This window comes from Heterocephalus glaber, unplaced genomic scaffold, assembly GCF_053883595.1.
Source record: "Heterocephalus glaber isolate CG9 unplaced genomic scaffold, H.glaber_assembly_v1.0 deba00001428, whole genome shotgun sequence".
Taxonomy (NCBI): Eukaryota; Metazoa; Chordata; class Mammalia; order Rodentia; family Bathyergidae; genus Heterocephalus; species Heterocephalus glaber.
This window is the reverse complement of record NW_028258293.1, coordinates 20,072,987-20,091,017: the sequence shown is the minus strand read 5'-3', so window position 1 is coordinate 20,091,017 and position 18,031 is coordinate 20,072,987. Positions and strand designations below refer to the sequence as shown.

Genomic DNA, 18,031 nt, shown 5'->3' with positions numbered 1-18,031 from the left:
TGTTTTAAAGAATAGGAGAGTAAACATTGAAACTAAAGAATCATTCAAAACCTCACCAAATTCCTACCACTTTCTTAGAGAAAAACAAGTGATACCATTAGCTAAAATTCATTTTTTAAAAACATCAGAAGTCAGGGCTGGGGATTTAGCTCAGTGGTTCCATCGCCTGTCCTGCAAGCGCAAGGACCTGAATTTGATCCCCAGTACCAAAAACACCCAAAAAACATCAGAAGTCTTTCTACATAATAACTTTTCCTAAACAACACGCAAACTACAAAATAGGAAGAATTTAACTAGAACAGCTATGGCTGTTCCAGACAAGCATGGGTTATAGCAACTAGAAAGAAACTTGGTATAAAAAATGACTGGCAAAGTAACTGGAAAAGAAAGAATCTTCGTAAGAGCAGGAGGATTAGAAATTTGAAAACACACAAAAACACATTTTGGGGGCACAGTAAAAGGCAGAATTGACGAAGAGGAAGTTTATTTCAAGTTGGGCAACTGAGATTTGGGCAACAGCAGGGAGAAGAAGGTATGTGAGGAGGAGGCAAAGCTCCTGATATAGAGAAGCTATGAGCTTTGAGTGTAGTTTACAATACCTAATCTGGAAATCTAAGGCACGTAAAATGATAAGAACATATCATTAATTAGCACATATATACTTTAGCATATATCTGTATAAAAACTAATCTGTCAGAGCATATACTTAAAGGGATTTTATAATCTGCTTGTAGATGATTAGGTTTTCCTCTGTTTTAATGGGACTTTTTAAAAATTTCTCTAAAATATGAAGGAAGAGATCATCTAAAAGTTCACTATGATTTTATCTTTGCTGTTAAGATTTTAGTCCTGGTGATTCTGCCACCTGCCTCACAAGCACAAGGTCCTGAGTTCAACTGCCAGTACCAAAAAAAAAAAAAAAAAAAGATTTTAGTCCTGTGTGGAAAAGTATTCCCTCAAATACCGGTTTTAAAAGACTGAATGCAAAAGGCCAGTTTTCTGAAACAAAATTGATTAGCTAATAGAAAACAGTGTAAGCATTTTGCCCTTTACCTTTCTTTCAGACTGGCAGGATGAGAGGAGAGTGTTACCCTAGCCCGGGAGTATGAAGTAGAGAGAGGCCATGTCTTTCTTATGTTTTAGTGTTTTGTCTGGGCTCCATACGGCTCCTGCCTTAATCTCCCCACTCTCTATATACATTGTCCCACTTCCTTTCTTCTTCTGTTTACCTCCCTTCTCCTCTTAGTTTATCTGCTGACAGTATTATCAAAAGGTAGTCACTGGATGACAAGTGTCAGCATGATTTGAGAACATGCTAAACATGTAAATTCTCAGGCTTCACTGAGACATACATGAGCCTGATAATCCGTGTTTTAACAAGTTTTTCAGTTATTATAATGCATGCTAAACTTTGAGAATCACTGGCCAGTAGTGCACTCGCATTACCTTTTCTTGTATCTTGAAATATTCTAATAAGTTAGGGTATACCTGACTTGATTTTAGACTCCTCCAAAATATATGAAATAGTATGCATTCAGATTATTCTACATTTGTTTAAAATGTTATCCCCAATTTCTTAAGACTAAATTTTAAGTTTTTCAAAGATACAAACTCATGATTCTTCATGTATATTTACGTGTCTTTTATTTTTTCCTCCAATGCTTACAAAATGAAAACTTGCATATGGTCTCTCCCATTTTGTCTTCCAGGGATTTATAAGCCAGTGGAACTAATAGACTGGCAGGCCCAGTGATAGCTAATGCAAAAACTTGTTTCAACATGCCATACTAGAAGCAGAGAAATGTCTTCTGGGAGTATAGAAAAGGGAGGGAGTGATTCCACCACAGCAATCAGGAAAGGCTTTATTAATTGAGGCATTTGAGCTAGATTGGAAGATGAATAGGCTGTCTGGGTTCACTTCTCTTCCTTTACATCTCCACATGTTATTTTGGACATGGTTTTGGTTGTATTGTTTAAAAAATAGAAAAAGGTTAAACATGACAACCAATTTGTATGTATGGACAACTCCAGTCAAGTACACAACAATCATTATTTTTAAACTATGAGTATACTGCACATCAGCTTTTACACATATACTCTACATTTGAAACAAGATGTACTGATTGTTGTTTCAAGAAAAACATTGTTTTGGCTCAATAAAGGTTCTAAAATTAAGACAGCTTATATGAATTTTTCCCTTTAAATAAGTTTGAAGAAATGATACTTGTTATGGACTGAACACTACTATTGTTTAAAGACCTTTTGTAGTATACTGAAAAAAGCACAAGACTGAACATTAATGTGAATAATATTGTTATCTCTAGAATGTTATGATCTGCTGCTGTCGTCATGAGCAAATCAATTCACTTCTGTGGACCTTTTTTCCTTCAGAAGAGTTGGAACTCAATGATTGATCTCTAATGACCTTTATTTCTTATTTGTCTAAACCATTTTGACATTCCATTTCTTATTTCAACTGGCTCAATTAAAATATCACTAAGAGAGGGAATGCCTTTTTTGTGGTGATCTAAGCAGATATCCTCTGCAAATACTCTGGCTACAATGGTGGAGTCCAGAAGCTAGTTGCAAGTTTATAGAACACAACGTTAGGCCTGATATGTGCTCATGACAGACCACACTGGGAAAGTGTCCCTAAAATAACATTACTTCATCTCTAAAGAAATGTGTCAAAAGGCCATGGCAATACTGCAGTAGTCAAAACCTTGGCTAAAGAATTTTCCAGTGTATTATTGATAGAAAAGTAATTTCTTAAATTATAAGACTAGTTTTGAAACATTCACTAATTAACAACAGAACAAATTAAGACCAGAGCTGAGTCCCACAGTGAAGAGCCCAGGCAATTTAAATCCAGTGGAAGAAGTTTTGGCCATACAGTGATACAGTGATGAACTTTGGGGTGAGATGATACTTTAAAAAAATGACTAGAATATTTGGTGCCCAGGGACATAATGATCACTCTTTATTTGTGTAATTTTGAACCTGTCAAAAGTCATTTGAGTAACCTTAAAAAAAATGGAAGGTTATATAAAAGGGATGTTTTCTTGACTGCAAGACAGGTTGTAGATGATCATTTTCTAGCCAAGTTCCTTATGCAATATGGAAATCGTGCTGCGAACTGTAGGAGAAAGAACTCAGGAGAATGAAGGAGGCAAAGTGCTTGTATTGTTTTCACCCTTTAAAGCATGTCTCTAATTCCTGGTCCCAAAGACATTTCAGGGAAATAGTGCAATGAGATCCAAGCTATGTGAATTTCATTCAAGTGTGAAGTGTGAGGTAGATGTAGAATTATAGATCATAAATTTTTAGCTTAGGTTGAGTTTCATTAACTAAGAAGCAACTTTACTAAATCTCTGTAAGGGACTTGGCAATTTTATTTGGTCTCCACAATAATGCCCTGCCCTGCAACCACCCTCCTCCCAATCTTTTGTCATCAGGTCAAAGGAAAATGAATGAAGATAAAGTGAAGCAAGACCACTATCTTAGACTGAACTTCCAGCATGAAATTCTAGAATAACAATGTCTGACTAAAATACAGTAGAATGAGCCATATGGGAAATTTAAAATTGTCTTGTAGCCCTATTTAAAAAATAGTAAAAAGAAACAGGTAAAACTATTATTAGTTTTATAGTAAAATATTTTATCTAAGCCAATGCATGTAAAATATGATCATTTCAACTTAAAATCAATATAAAAGTCATCTATTTGATATTTCACACTCCCCTTTCAGATAAAGTTCTCAAAATCTGGTGTGTATTTTACATTAACAGCACAACTCAGTTTGGACTGGTCACATATCAAGCAGTAAGTATCAGTTCCGTATGTTATGAAAAGTAATGGTGCATTAGATTATAATGCTTTTAATATTTGGTTCTTAGAGCCTCGAAGTTATAGAAACTGATGTTTCCTCTCTTTTCTTCCCTCAATTGCTCTTTCTTTGGGCTCTGGTTGCTATTTTTGGAACACTGTTTAGCAAATTTATGACAGGTAAAATCAAGCTTGGGCACTGGGCTTTCTACAGGACAACTAGGCTAAAGAAGAAGGAGGTTTGAAATCATATTAATAAAGTGATTTCTATAAAATTAGTCAATAGTCATAGATAAAAGAAAGAAGGTAACAGTCTGAGCTTCAAAGGGTATCAAAGCTTGGCAGATTCAGACATAGATGTGATTTTTCACTTTGACCTTATTATTAAACTGAGTTATTTCTGTTATAAACTCTGTAATCTGGCTTAAATTGTCTTTATAAAAATGTTTCATTCTCCTTGTTTTTTTTCCTTTTCCATACTGAACTTGATCATTTCTGTGCTAAAGCAGTAGAAAAATTTTTGGGAAAAACTGTATTTGTTTCCCCTGTAGCTGTTAGAAATTTTTAGACTTTTTTGCCATTGATGACCACTGAAAAAGTGTACTTGAGAAACAAGAAAATTTTGCTTTTTATATTTTTATTTTCTAAACAATGACCATTGGAAAGATTAAAGATCTTAAGTAGAAAAAAACAAAAGAAAACAAACAAATCATGGCTCTACTTAAAAGTTCACAATGCTTTACTTACAGAAATTCTTACACTACAATACATGTTCTTTTCAAGTGCACAAGGAATATAGACGATATACTGAACTATAAAAATGTCTCAATAAATTTAAGAAGATTCAAGTCATAAAAAGTATCATCAGGGTTGACCTGGTCGTGAAATGCTTAAAGTATATGTGCTTTAATTCGAAGCTAGTTTGACAAGATACAAAAACAACAAAACAGGCAGCCAAAGCAGGTGCTGTCTCCGTCTGACAAAAACTGTGCTATCTTGGAACAGAACACAGGATGGGATGTTCCCAATATCAAGATAACAACTATAAAGTACAGCATCTTTTCAATGCCAAGTCACCTGAAAATATCCATACATCTGCCTTCATCGCTGCATGGATCCCAACCACAAATATCTGCTCTGATCCCTATACATAATAGAAGTGCCAGACCTCTCTTCCAATGCCCTACAAAGCTTTCTGCCTTTTCTTTGTTCAGGGCTGGTGGCCTCTTGTTTGCCATCAGTCCACTCTGCTCAGGTGAATGAAGTTTGTACCTCTTTGCTTTCACTAGTCTGCTCGGGTGGTCTCATCCCTCCGTGGCATTTGCTACAGAAAGCAAATTCTCTATTTAAGATAGAATTAAATTAGAAAGTACTGTCTTAACATGAAAACTCTCTGGAAGATACACAATGCTGTGGAAACTATATAACATAAACTTAACCCTAGGAATAAGAAATCAAAGGGGAAATGAGAAAGTATTTGAAAATGAATGAAAATGAAAGCATATCACATCAAAATTTGTTGACTGCTGCTAACGCAGAACTTAGAAATTTATAGTATTAAATACCTCTGTTAGAAAAGAGGAAGACTCTCAAATAAATAACCTCAACTTCTATCTTAATAGACCCAATTAGATATGAAATAAGTAAAAGAAAGGAAACAAAAAGGTGGACAATATAAGTCAATAGAAAAGGAAAAAGCACAAGGTCCTGAGTTCGATCCCTGATACCAAAAAAAAAAGGAATAAAACAAAGGAGAAAAATCAGTAAAACAAATAAATTATTCCTTGAAATATTTGATAAAATGGATAAATCTCTAGCTAAAGAGGGAAGAAAGGGAAGACAAATTATTACTATAAAAAATGAGCAAGGCAAAGATGTCTACTCTTACCACTCTTGACACATTTCTTACAATTTTATTTAGCTTGAGAAAATTAGGCAAGAGAAAAATAAAGAAATACAAATGGGAAAGAAAGAGGTCAAATTATCCTTGCTTACAGATGATAGGATACTATATTTAGAAGACCCTAAAGATTCTACAAAGACTTATGGAGCTGATATATGAATTCAGCAATGTAGCAGGATATTGAATCAACATTAAAATTCAGTAGCTTTACTATACACTAATAATGAACTACTATTCCATTCACAGTAGTCTCAAATAAAATAAAATAAAATAAAATATCTAGAGAACAGTCTAATCAAGGAGGTAAAAGACCAATACAATGAAAATTTTAGAAAAAAAATATGCATTTTTTGGTATCAGGGATTGAACTCAGGACCTTCTGGTTGTCAGACAGGTGCAGTGCCACTGAGCTACATCCCTGGCCTACCAAAATTTTAGAATATTGAAGAAAGAAATTGAAGAAGAGGGGCGGGGATGTAGCTCAGTGGTTTCGCCGCCTGCTGCGCAAGCTCAAGGACCCGAGTTCGATCCCCGGTACCAAAAAAAAAAGAAATTGAAGAAGACACCAGACAATGGAAAGACATCCCATATTCATAAATTGGTAATTTAATATTGTCAAAATGGTCATATTGCCAAGAACAATTTACAGATTCAATACAATCCCCATCAAAATACCTTTGACATTATTCACAGAACTAAAAAAACAATCTTAGATGGAAACACAGAAGATTTAGAGCAGGCAGAGCAATTCTAAGCAAAAGAGCAAGGCAGGAGACATCACAATCTCAGATTTTAAGTTGCATTACAAAGCTACAGTGATAACAACAGCATGATACTGGCATAAAAACAGAGCATGGATCAATGGAACAGAATTAAGGATGCAGAAACAACCCAGGTACATCTGGCTATCTGATCTTTGACAAAGTGGCCAAAAAACCTATGATGGAGGAAAGACAGCCTCTTCAAGAAACAGTGCTGAAAAAACTGGCAATACACATGCAGAAGATTGAATCTAGACCCATACCCTTCCACCAAATACTAAAATAAAATCAAAATGGATCCAAGATCTAAATGTTAAAACAGAAACACTTAAACTGCTGGACGATAAAATAGGTAAAAGTTTTGAAGACACAGGCATAGGCAAGAACTTTCTGAACAGAATCCTAATGGCAGAAGAAATAACATCAGGAATCAACAAATAGGATCATACCAAATTAACAAACTTTCTGCACAGCAAAGGAAACAACCAACAGAATGAAGAGACATACATAATGGGAAATAACTTCCCAACTATTCCTTTGATAGAAGACTAATATCTAGAATATATAAAGAACTAAAAAAATCAGATCCCTCCAAATAAAAGATCCAATAAAAAATGCACAATTGAAATGGATAGGCACTTCTCAGAAGAAGTACTAGTGGGCAATAAATACACGGAAAGAATATTCAACATCTCTGGTCATTACAGAAATGCAAATTAAAACCCCCGGGGATGCGGATGAGGGGGCGGGCCGCGCCAGGAGGGCAGCGTGGAGGCGAGGTGGGCGGGCCTCATGCAGATAAGGGGGTGGGGCCCGCCTGCAGGCCCGAGGAGCACTCTACCGGCCGCAGCCGAGAACTGGAAGGCATCCGGCCCTTTCTTTTACTGGAGCGGACCCGCGGACGCAGCTGCCTTGTCCGCCGGTGCCGATGCGTGCCGCGGTCGCCTTGTCGGAGGCCGACCAGCTGGCTGCTACCCGAGTCGGGCCGAGCATGGGCAACCACTCGGGACATCCGGAAGATCCTGAGCCAGTGGCTGTTCCAACAACCAAACGGACAGGCATCCCAACTCCCCGGGAACTCTCAGTAACTGTCTCAAGAGAGAGGTCTGTGGCACGAGGGCCCTCCAACCCAAGGAAATCAGGGTCCAGTCCAACTTCCTCCTGCACTCACACCCCTACTAAGCACCTGAGGACCACTTCTGGAAAACTAAAGCAAGAGAACGAAGGGGGAGAGAAGGCTGTGCTTGAATCCCAAGTTCGGGAACCTATAGCAGAAGCCAAAACCAAAGATAATGAAATCAACAGGCTTCGAAGCGAACTAAAGAAATCCAAGGAAAGAATGGCCCTGAGCACCGAGGGGACTGATGCTTCAGATCAAAGTTCAGATGGAACATCAGTTCCACCAGGAAACACAGAACCTTTGATAAGAACCCTTGAAGAGAAGAACAAAGACCTTTCAGAAAGAGCTTGCTGACCTAGAAGAAGATAACCAGATCTTGAAGGAAAAACTGACTTACCTTGAGCAGTCACCAAATTCAGAAGGGGCAGCAAGTCACACTGGTGATAGCAGCTGCCCAACATCTGTAACTCTAGAGTCAAGCTTTGGAAGCCCAACCGGAAATGAACTGTGAAGTGAAATTGATGAGTATAAGAAAAACACATATGGAAATACGTTACGGACATCCGGTTCTTCAAGCAGTGATGTTACCAAAGCTTCTTTGTCACCAGATGCCTCAGATTTTGAGCATATCATCACTGATACCCCGTCTTGGCCCCTGTCCTCCACCAGCAACAAGAACTCCAAGTTTTCAACCACTGGGAATTCTCCAAACAATGCAAGTGAGCTGTCCCTTGCTTCCCTTACAGAAAAGATACAGAAGATGGAAGAGAATCACCACAGCACTGCAGAGGAGCTACAGGCCACTCTACAAGAGTTATCAGATCAGTAACAAATGGTGCAGGAACTGACAGCTGAGAATGAGAAGCTAGTGGATGAGAAGACTATTTTAGAAACGTCCTTCCACCAGCATCGAGAGGGGGCAGAGCAGCTAAGTCAAGAAAACGAGAAACTGATGTGGGACCAGAATGACTCCATTTTGTCCAAAATGGAGCAGTCTCCTTTGTTCTCTCAAATTTGTGCTTGATCTGGGACAAAAGACATGATCTGTAACTCAAGATTCCTAAGCTCATTACTCAGCCATCTGTTTGCCCTAGAAACAAGTGTCCCGGGCCCACTATCTATAGGACAATCTGTTAACGTGCTGACTATCCACATAAGGTGGTCATGACCATGAGTCAAGATGTCTGCTGACCATCAGTACGTGACAGTAGACCACTAACCTTTGTCCCCATTTTTCTTGTAAAAACCTATACGTAATCCCCTTCAACCCCCAATGAGCCTAGCCAATCAAAATTCTACACTTCATACTTGCTAAATGTTAACCAATCATATGGCTGCTAATGACTGAAGCTTGCTGTAATCTCAATAAAAACCTTGCTAATTTGGAACTCGGGGCTCTCAATCTTGATCTGCTGTGTCGGTGACAATTGAGAGTCCCTGCTTAAGCTTCAATAAATGACCCTCGTGTGCTTACACTGATAAACCTTTTACAAGAGCGAGTGAAGAATGATGAGCCCAGTGCCCAAGAAGGGAAAATCCTTGAGCTAGAGCAGAAATGCACAGATATTCTTGAGAAAAGCCGCTTTGAAAGAGAAAAGCTGCTCAACATTCAGCAGCAGTTGACCTGTGGCTTACGGAAGGTTGAAGAAGAAAACCAAGGAGCTTTGGACATGATCAAGCACCTGAAAGAAGAAAATGAAAAACTGAATGGCTTCCTAGAACTAGAACGGTGTAATAATAATGTGATGACCAAAACTTTGGAAGAATGTAGAGTTACCTTGGAAGGCTTGAAGATGGAGAATGGGTCTTTGAAGGCTCACCTGGAAGGTGAGAAGCAAAAAGCCATGGAGACCAGTAGTATCTTGGGGCAAACAGCAGAGAACTGTGAACTTCAGGAAATGTTGAAAGTAGCTCGACCTGAGAAAGATCAGCTGGAACTTTCTTGCACTGAGCTCAGACAAGAATTGCTAAAAGCAAATGGTGAAATTAAACACATTTCAAGCCTGCTAGCTAAGATGGAAAAAGATTATTCTTACGTGAAGGAGATATGTGATCATCAAGCAGAACAGCTGAGCAGAACCAGCCTAAAACTACAAGAGAAAGCATCAGAGAGTGATGCAGAGATTAAAGACATGAAAGAAACCATATTTGAATTGGAAGATCAGGTGGAACAGCACTGGGCTGTCAAGTTATACAACAATCAGCTCATTAGTGAGCTAGAGAGCAGTGTGATCAAGCTGGAAGAGCAGAAGTCAGACCTGGAATGGCAGCTAAAGACCCTGACAAAACAGATAAAGGAGGAGACTGAGGAATGGAGGCGGTTCCAGGCAGACCTACAGACTGCAGCGGTGGTGGCCAATGACATCAAATGTGAAGCCCAGCAGGAGCTACGCACTGTGAAGAGGAGGCTGTTGGAAGAGGAGGAGAAGAATGCCAGGCTACAGAAGGAGCTAGGGGACATGCAGGCCCACAGCAGTTCCGTGGTCTCTGTCAGCTAGCAGAGCTTTTGGTGGAAGAAACACAGCCCAGCCCTTGCCATGACTGGAAACTACAGCCATTTCTATGTGAAAGGGGGAATCTGTAGAGGAGAAATTACCATTTTATATAAAAGAGCCCAGTTGTCTCCTATACCATTCACTGTTCCAAACAGTGGCACATTGCAATCAAGCCTCTTTACTTTTTTCTACATTTTCAGAATCAACTCATGCATGATCAAAGATGAAGATTCAGCAGTCTCTGCTTTTGGAGAGTAAAATGAAGTTCTAGAAAGATAAAATATAAGTCTTTGAAAAAATATTTCATGTTCTTAGAGAATAGTGGCTTAGCAAACTCCCAAGTGGTGGTGAATGAAGCTCATGCATAGGTTCTGCTTTTTGGTATTTATTTTCATGCGCTTTTTTGAATGTAGGATCTGGTAATCTTGGAATTGACACTGCTTAAGGCAAAATAAGAAGCCATCTGGATGATGCCTTATCCTGAAGAATTTTAGAAAGTTCTCCCTTATATCAAGTCTTGCTTGAGCCTGTGCAAGCTGAGGTCTCACTTTATTACCTCATTTGAAACAAACTGCCACTAAGCTTTGGTTTGATTTCCAGAATCTTTGTTTGGCTAAACACAGATATTTGGTTGAGAAAAAAAAATGTGGTTAGCCAGATGAATATACACAATGACAATGCTAATTGAAACCTAACTGAAAACTAATGAAGGATAACTTACAACAAAAGCCTCATGAATAAAACCTAGACTGGAAACTTAAAGACTTTCAATGCAGAAGGGCACAACCCAGAGTGATCTGGAATTTAAAGTATGACTAAACTTTTGGGTAGTACAAATGTTTGTGAAGATCTGTATCTAATTCAGCAGACTCTACCAGTGAAAAACCTCCTACATTTCTCATGTGAGGAGCGTCTTGCAGTATAGATAGCATAGGGCTGTTAGCTACATAATAAAAAGGAAAATTAGGATTAAGAATGCTCTTTAAGCTCAGGAAGAAATCAAATTGGAGTACACAGGCTTACCAGAAAAATTTAACTTGGCATGAGAAAGAAGAGATGTTGATACTTCTTTATAAAGAAAATTAGGTACTCGCTGGAATTACCCTCATGTTCTGGGAAATCTTTACCTCAGGGTGAAAATTCTTAGAATGACTTAAAATGAACTTGCTGGGTGTTTTCTAATCTAGACAATAAGAAAAATGCAACCTCAACTTAAAATGCACAGCTGTGTTAACCCTCATATTTTGATCTGATCTTTACTCTGGGTATTGTTGAATATTTTTATATGTAAGCATTTATGAAGTGCTAAATAAATGTTATTATTTAGAAAAACAAACAAACAAAAAAACCAAACCCCTGAGGTTCCACCTTACTCCAGAAAGAACGGCTATCACTAAGTAATCAAATAATAACAAACGCTGGAAAGCTGCAGGGTGGGGAGACCCTTCTACATTATTGGTGGGAATGTAAACTAGTACAATCATTATGGAAATCAGTATAGAGTTCCTCAAATAACTAAAAACAGAAATTCCATTCAACCCAGCTATTCACCTTCAAGGTATCTGCCCCAATGAGTTAAAGACATCATATTACAGTGATACTGCATACTCATGTTTATAGCAACATAATGCAAAATAGCTAAATCTTATCAACAGATGAATACATAAAGAAAAGGTGGTGTTTATCCACAGTAGAGTACTACTCAGCCACAGAGAAGGATAAACGTGAATCATTTAAAAGACAATGTGTGCCCCTTGGGACCACAATGTTAAGTGAGATAAATCAGACATACAACTTTAACACTGCTTGGCTTCTCTTATATGAGAAACTCAAAATATAAAAAAGCACAAAAAAAAGACAGATAATAGAAATTGGGGTGATAGATCTTTTGCAAATGGGAAGGGAACCAAGAGATAGAGGTTGGGGAAAAAAGAATTTATTTATGTATAGGTACCAACTTCTTGTGAGGAATGTAATCACAAAAATTGAAACTGCAAATATAAAAATTAAAAACAAAATTTCTGTATGATCTAGGAATTCTGGGTACATAATCAGAAGAACTGAAAACATGGACTTGAAAGTGATATTTATATATTTATGTTCACAGCATTATTTATAAATGCAAAAGGTAAAAGCAACCCAAGGTGTCCACTCATAGATGAATGGGTAAACAAAATGCAGTATGGACACACTAGAAATTATTTTGCCTAAAAAGTAAGGATATTCTGAATCATACTATAACACCGATGAATCCTGAGGACATCACACATATGATCTAGTAATACACACACACACACACACACACACACACAACAGATATGTACACATTTCTACTTATGTTCAGTATCCAATACATATTGATAATCATGAGTTTGTGTTATTTAGCTTTAATTTAGCCTAAACTATGGGATGCATTCTAGCTTTGTCCATTTCCAAATTTGTACCTTTTTTTTTCAGTACCGAGGGTCAAACTCAGGACCTTGTGTTTGTGAGGCAGGCACGGTGCCACTGAGCTAAATCCCCAGCCCCCAAATTTGTACTTTCTGTCAGTGAAAACTCTGGCAATATTATCAATTTATTTGGAAAGCCTTCTGATTATGAGCTATCTAGGCCATCTCATTTAAACTATGTGTGTGCAAGTATGGGGCTCAGTTTCTTTTTGGTTGCCATTAATGGCCTACCTGAGCCTGCCTAATGGTGCCTGGACAATGGACAAAGGAAAAACAAGGGAGGGAGGGAGGAGAGGGGAGCTGATAGGGAAAGAAGGGAAGGTGAGAGGAAGAATTTCTGGTGAAAATAAATGCTATTGATTTGTACAGACTGATCTTGTATTTAGCAAGTTAACAGAATTATATTATTAGTTAGTAGTTTGTTCAATCTGATACTTTTTTAGGTAAAAGATGGTCTGAAAATAATGATTTTTATCTTTCTCTCCTAATCCTTAGATCTCATTTCATTTTTCTTCTTCCTACAAACATTGTAACAGTAGTAATAACAGTAAGCATCTTTTCCTCCAATCTTAAAGGAATTCATATAAAGTTTATTCATTAACTGTAAGGCTTTCTGTAGGTTTTAACAAGTAGAGAAGCTCTCCTCTAATAATAGTTCAAGAACTTTTACAAATAGGGTTGAACTTTATTAAACGTCTTTTCTTTTTTTTTTGGTACCGACGATTGAACTCGGGACCTTGCGCTTGTGAGGCAGGCCCCAGAACCACTGAGCTAAATCCCTGGCCTAAATATCTTTTCTTAATTCATTGAAATAATTATAATTTTTCTCCTTTAATCTATTAATGTGATGAATTACACTGAAAGGATCCTGAGATAAATTTCACTATATCATAGTGTTTTACTTTAAATGCACTACAAAAATCAGTTAGCTAATATTTTATTTAAGAGTTCTACATTTACATTTAAAAGAATAATGGAACTACTTTTTCTTTTTATTGTATTTATCTGTTTTTAGAATCAGATTTACACTAACCTCATAAAATATGAAAATCATAATGCTGAGTGACAAAACAGAATGACATATATAACATACGATTTGCATAAATTAAAAGCACATATGCAATAAACATTTCTAAGCACACTTACATATAAAGTAGTATATTAAATGCACTGAAATGGGACTGATAACATAATGTGATAAAATTAAATAACATAAGGAAGAGACCCTGCATAGATCAAAGAAGTTAATGTAATATGAAGTGGGAAGAACTATTTTGTTCCTATTAGGCTAAGATGAAAAAAAAGATCCTGAGATCATGGAATTCAGAGGTAGGAGACACCATAAAAGAAATTTACTCCAACTTCCTTGATAATACAGAAATCTTCAGCTTTTCTGACAAATGACTAGAATGTTTAATGGAATACTATATACAGTGGGGATTGACTTTCTACTAAGCTCCCCACTTAATTGTTTAAAGTTTCAAATGTTAGTTTTAATCTACTCTTTTCTAGACATATCAAATCAGAATTTCTGATAATGGGGCTTAGAAATAAACATTTTAAAAATTTGAAAAAAGTTTTGAAAATGATTAGCCTACAAAAAAGGACAGATTTTTAAATTCCAGGTAGATACATCTCAAATTTACCGGTGTGCTATTGTTTTCAATGTCCCCATCTAAATTCTTGTTAAATTTAATACCCATTGTGAGTTATTAATAAAATGGAAGTTTAATTTGACCATGGTATTTGGAGGTGAGACTTTTTAATTAAGACTAAAGAGGCTATTAGAGTGGGGTCCTCATTCGATGGGATTATAAAGTTTATGGTTTTATAAGAAGAAATACCTGAGCTAGGATGTTCCTTAGTTCCTTATGATGGTCTGCATTACCCTGACTCTTCAGAGTTCCTACCAGCAAGAACCTCATCAGATGTAGCTTCGCACATAGTGAACTTTCCAGTCTTCAGAAACTTAAGCCAAATGAACACTTAGTTTTTATAAATTCCTCAATCTGTGATATTCAGTTACAGCAAGGGAAAATGGACACTGTGGAACTTTAAAAACATATGGATTCTTGAGCTTCAGCCATGGTGAAACCAATGCAGCAGGGTATGAACATAAAAGGTATGAATGTTTGGACTTTAGATGTGTCAATGACACAACTGTCCATTAGGACAGTATTGACCAGCTGTATGTGAATTGTAAGTTTTATTTTCAAGCAGAGATGAATTATTGAACCATCAACCCACATTCTCTAAAGACTGCTGAGCACAGAGACACAACAGACGCAGGCTAGCTTGGGTTGTGATTTAGACTACAGCCAAGAAAGGGATAAAAGTTACTACTCTGTGTGGGGATGGCAACTCTTTGTAGGGACTGAATGAAATGCTAACAAGTTAATGTAAGCAGCTACTTACATTGTATTTACTTATTCATTTATTCATTCATCAAATATTTGCTGAGACTACTTTATGCCAGACACAAGGGAAATTACAGATAAGTCAACAGGCAATTTCCTTACATGTGGCACGATAATGCTATATAGAATGAGAGAGGTGCAAGTTAAAGTGGAAGCACATAGAGTGACTTCCAATCCAAAACTGCTGAGCTGAGGAAGGCTTCTAAGAAGAAATGACATTTAAACTGAGATGAAAGGGTAAGTAGGAGCTGCCTGAGTGGGAGGAAGCATTGAGAGAGTGGGAAATAGAAGAAAGGGAAGAATTAGTGCTCCAAACTCAGGTAATAAGACATTTAAGACCCAAGGACTGACAGCAGTGAGACATGAGGCTATTACGATAGGCAGAGAGGCCAAGGTAAATCATACTTTAAGGGCAAAGAGGAAGGATTTTAAGTTGGGAAGTGACAATGTCTTAGTTCAACTGTACAAATTCCATTTTGATGAAGCAGGGAGAACATGTAGAAGGAGAATGGGTCAGCATGGAGGTAGAGTGAACACTTAAGAAACTGATACAATAACAGAAGAAATGATGACTTACACCAAAATACTGAAATTTAAGGATGGATAAAATCAGACTCATGACCTTAAATGTCACACAGTTTCCTTTAAATGAGAAACCCAAAGTATAATTAAAAAGCAAAATAAAAGATTCATAATAGGAAACACAGAGATATTTTACAAGAGGGAAGGGACCAAGAAATGGAGGTGGGAGGGGAAGGGGGATGAGAAAAAAAATTAACAGGTGTTATGTACAAATACCAATTCCCCACAATGAATGTCTTGTGGAGATAATGATTACCAATTATATTTCTAAAAAAATGAATGTATTTAAGTGACATTCAGAAGGTACAGTCTATGAGCCTCAGAAACTAGTTGGCTTTGGGGTTAGAGAAAAAGACTATTTCCATGGTTTTGCTTATTTATGGGTGCCATTTATTGAACCAGGAAAGTCAGGAGGAAAAGGTTTTGAGTGGTAGTGGAGACAAACAGGGAGAAGGGGAGATGATTATTTTAATTTGGAAGATATTGACATCTAAACAGCTCTGGAATATCCAAGTAAAGACAGACAGTAACAAGCAAGCAGGATATTCAATTCTGGAATTGAGGACATAGATTTGGATTTGAGATACAGATTTACAAGGCATATGTAGGAGATGGAAAATGCAGATGAGTAGGACTACTGAGGGAGAATCTCAAGTCTTAGATCAAGGGAAGATCAATCTAAAGATGAAAACTAAAATCACCATTTGCAGGATGTGGGAAGAAAGGAAAACACCATCAAAAAGACTGAAAAAGAGATTAATTAAAAAGAAATAGAGGGCCTAGGGATTTAGCGCAGTGGTTTCACTGCCTGCCTCATAAGTGCAAGGTCCCGAGTTCAATCCCTGGTACCGTTAAAAAAAAAGAAAAGAAAAGAAATAGAAAACCAGGAGAAATGATAACATCAAAAGACAAGGGAAGTGGGCCGGGGATTTAGCTCAATGGTTTCACTGCCTGCTGTGCAAGCGCAAGGACCGGAGTTCGATCCCCGGTACCAAAGAACCAAACAAAACAAAACAAAAAAGACAAGGGAAGAGAGTTTTGCAGAGATGGCAATGGTTATCATTAAATACTAGTTCTACTAAGGGACAAATAACTGAAAAGTTCTCACTAAATTTATAAATTTCATCAGTTACTTGGTCAAATATTGTTTAAGAAATGAACTAAACTTTTATAGCCACTAGAATAGCCAATTTTAATGAATTTATCCTAAATCTGAAACTCAAATCTGTTGATAGCTAAATTTAGTTCCTTGTTAAGTAACTTAGGAAAATACTTTAAAAAAATTTTTCAAATAAAACTTTTTATTTTGAGATATTTTTAGATCCATGTGCAGTTGTAAGATACAATACAGAGACATTGTGAATACTCTAACCAGGATCCCTAATGGTAACATCTTGTGAAACTAGTACAATATTCCCTCCCAGATGTTGACATTGGTACAGACAAGATAGTAATTTCCATTAAAATGTGGTGGTGTATACCTGTACTTGGGAAGCTGAGGCAGGAGGATTGTTAGTTTGGGGCCAGCCTGGGCAATTTAGCAAGACCCTGTTCTCAAGAAATAAAAAGGAATAGGGATATAACTCAATGATGGAGCACTTGCCTAGCATGCATGGAGTCCTGAGTTCAATGGCCAGTACTGCAAAAAAAAGGGTCGGGGGACATTTCCATCACCACAAAAAACCTTCATGTTGCCTTTCCCTAGCCACGCCCACTTCCCTGCCCCTCCCACTCCACTGTAACCCCTGGAAACCACTAATATGTTCTCCATTTCTATTCTTTCTTGTTATTTCAAGAGTGTTCTACAATTGGAACTATAAATATAATTTTTGGGAACTGTCTTTTTTCTCGCTAAGTCAATCTTTGGTGATTCATGCCCATTGTTGCATGGATCAACAGTCTGTTCCTTTTATTGCTGCATAGTATTCCGTGGTGGTATGGATGCACCACAATTTATTTGTGCACCCAATCAAGGACATCTGGGTTATTCTCATTTTTTGGCTGCTGTGAATATAACCGCTATGAACACTGTGTAGCGGTTTCTGTGTGACCATATGTCTGCATTTCTCTGGGATAAATGCCTCCAACTGCAGCTGCTGGTTGCATAGTAGTTGCACATTCTATTTTTCTTTTCCTTTTTTTTTTTTTGGTACCAGGGATCAAACTCGGGACCTTGCATTTGTGAGGCAGGCAGCGGAACCAGTGAGCTAAATTCCTGGCCCTTTTAACATTTTCATTAAGTTTATTGGCACATTTTGCTATCCTTCTGCTGGGTATCTTTCCAAAAGAATTAAAAGAATCATACCACAGCAATATATGTGCACCCATGTTTATAGCGGCATAGTTTATAATAGTGAAAGCTTGGAAACAGCCCAAGTGCCCATCAACTGGAAACTGGATAAAGAAGATGTGGTTTTTAATAAAATGGAGTACTACTCAGCCATAAAGAACAAGAAACTAGAGACATTTATAGCTAAA

The 18,031-nt window shown here is 37.3% G+C and overlaps 2 protein-coding genes across 13 annotated transcripts in view; one reads left to right on the top strand and one right to left on the bottom strand.

The window, feature by feature from the left end:
• The window catches only part of Sbf2 (SET binding factor 2), a 450,794-nt gene that overhangs the window by 166,068 nt on the left and 266,695 nt on the right, over window positions 1-18,031 (bottom strand). The window lies entirely within an intron of this gene.
• On the top strand, window positions 7,440-11,357 carry LOC110350550 (cytospin-B-like). The gene is given in 3 exon segments (XM_021263786.2): window positions 7,440-7,936; window positions 7,938-8,557; window positions 9,084-11,357. Coding segments are annotated over 3 exon segments (2,100 nt in total). The 5' UTR covers window positions 7,440-7,480; the 3' UTR covers window positions 10,108-11,357.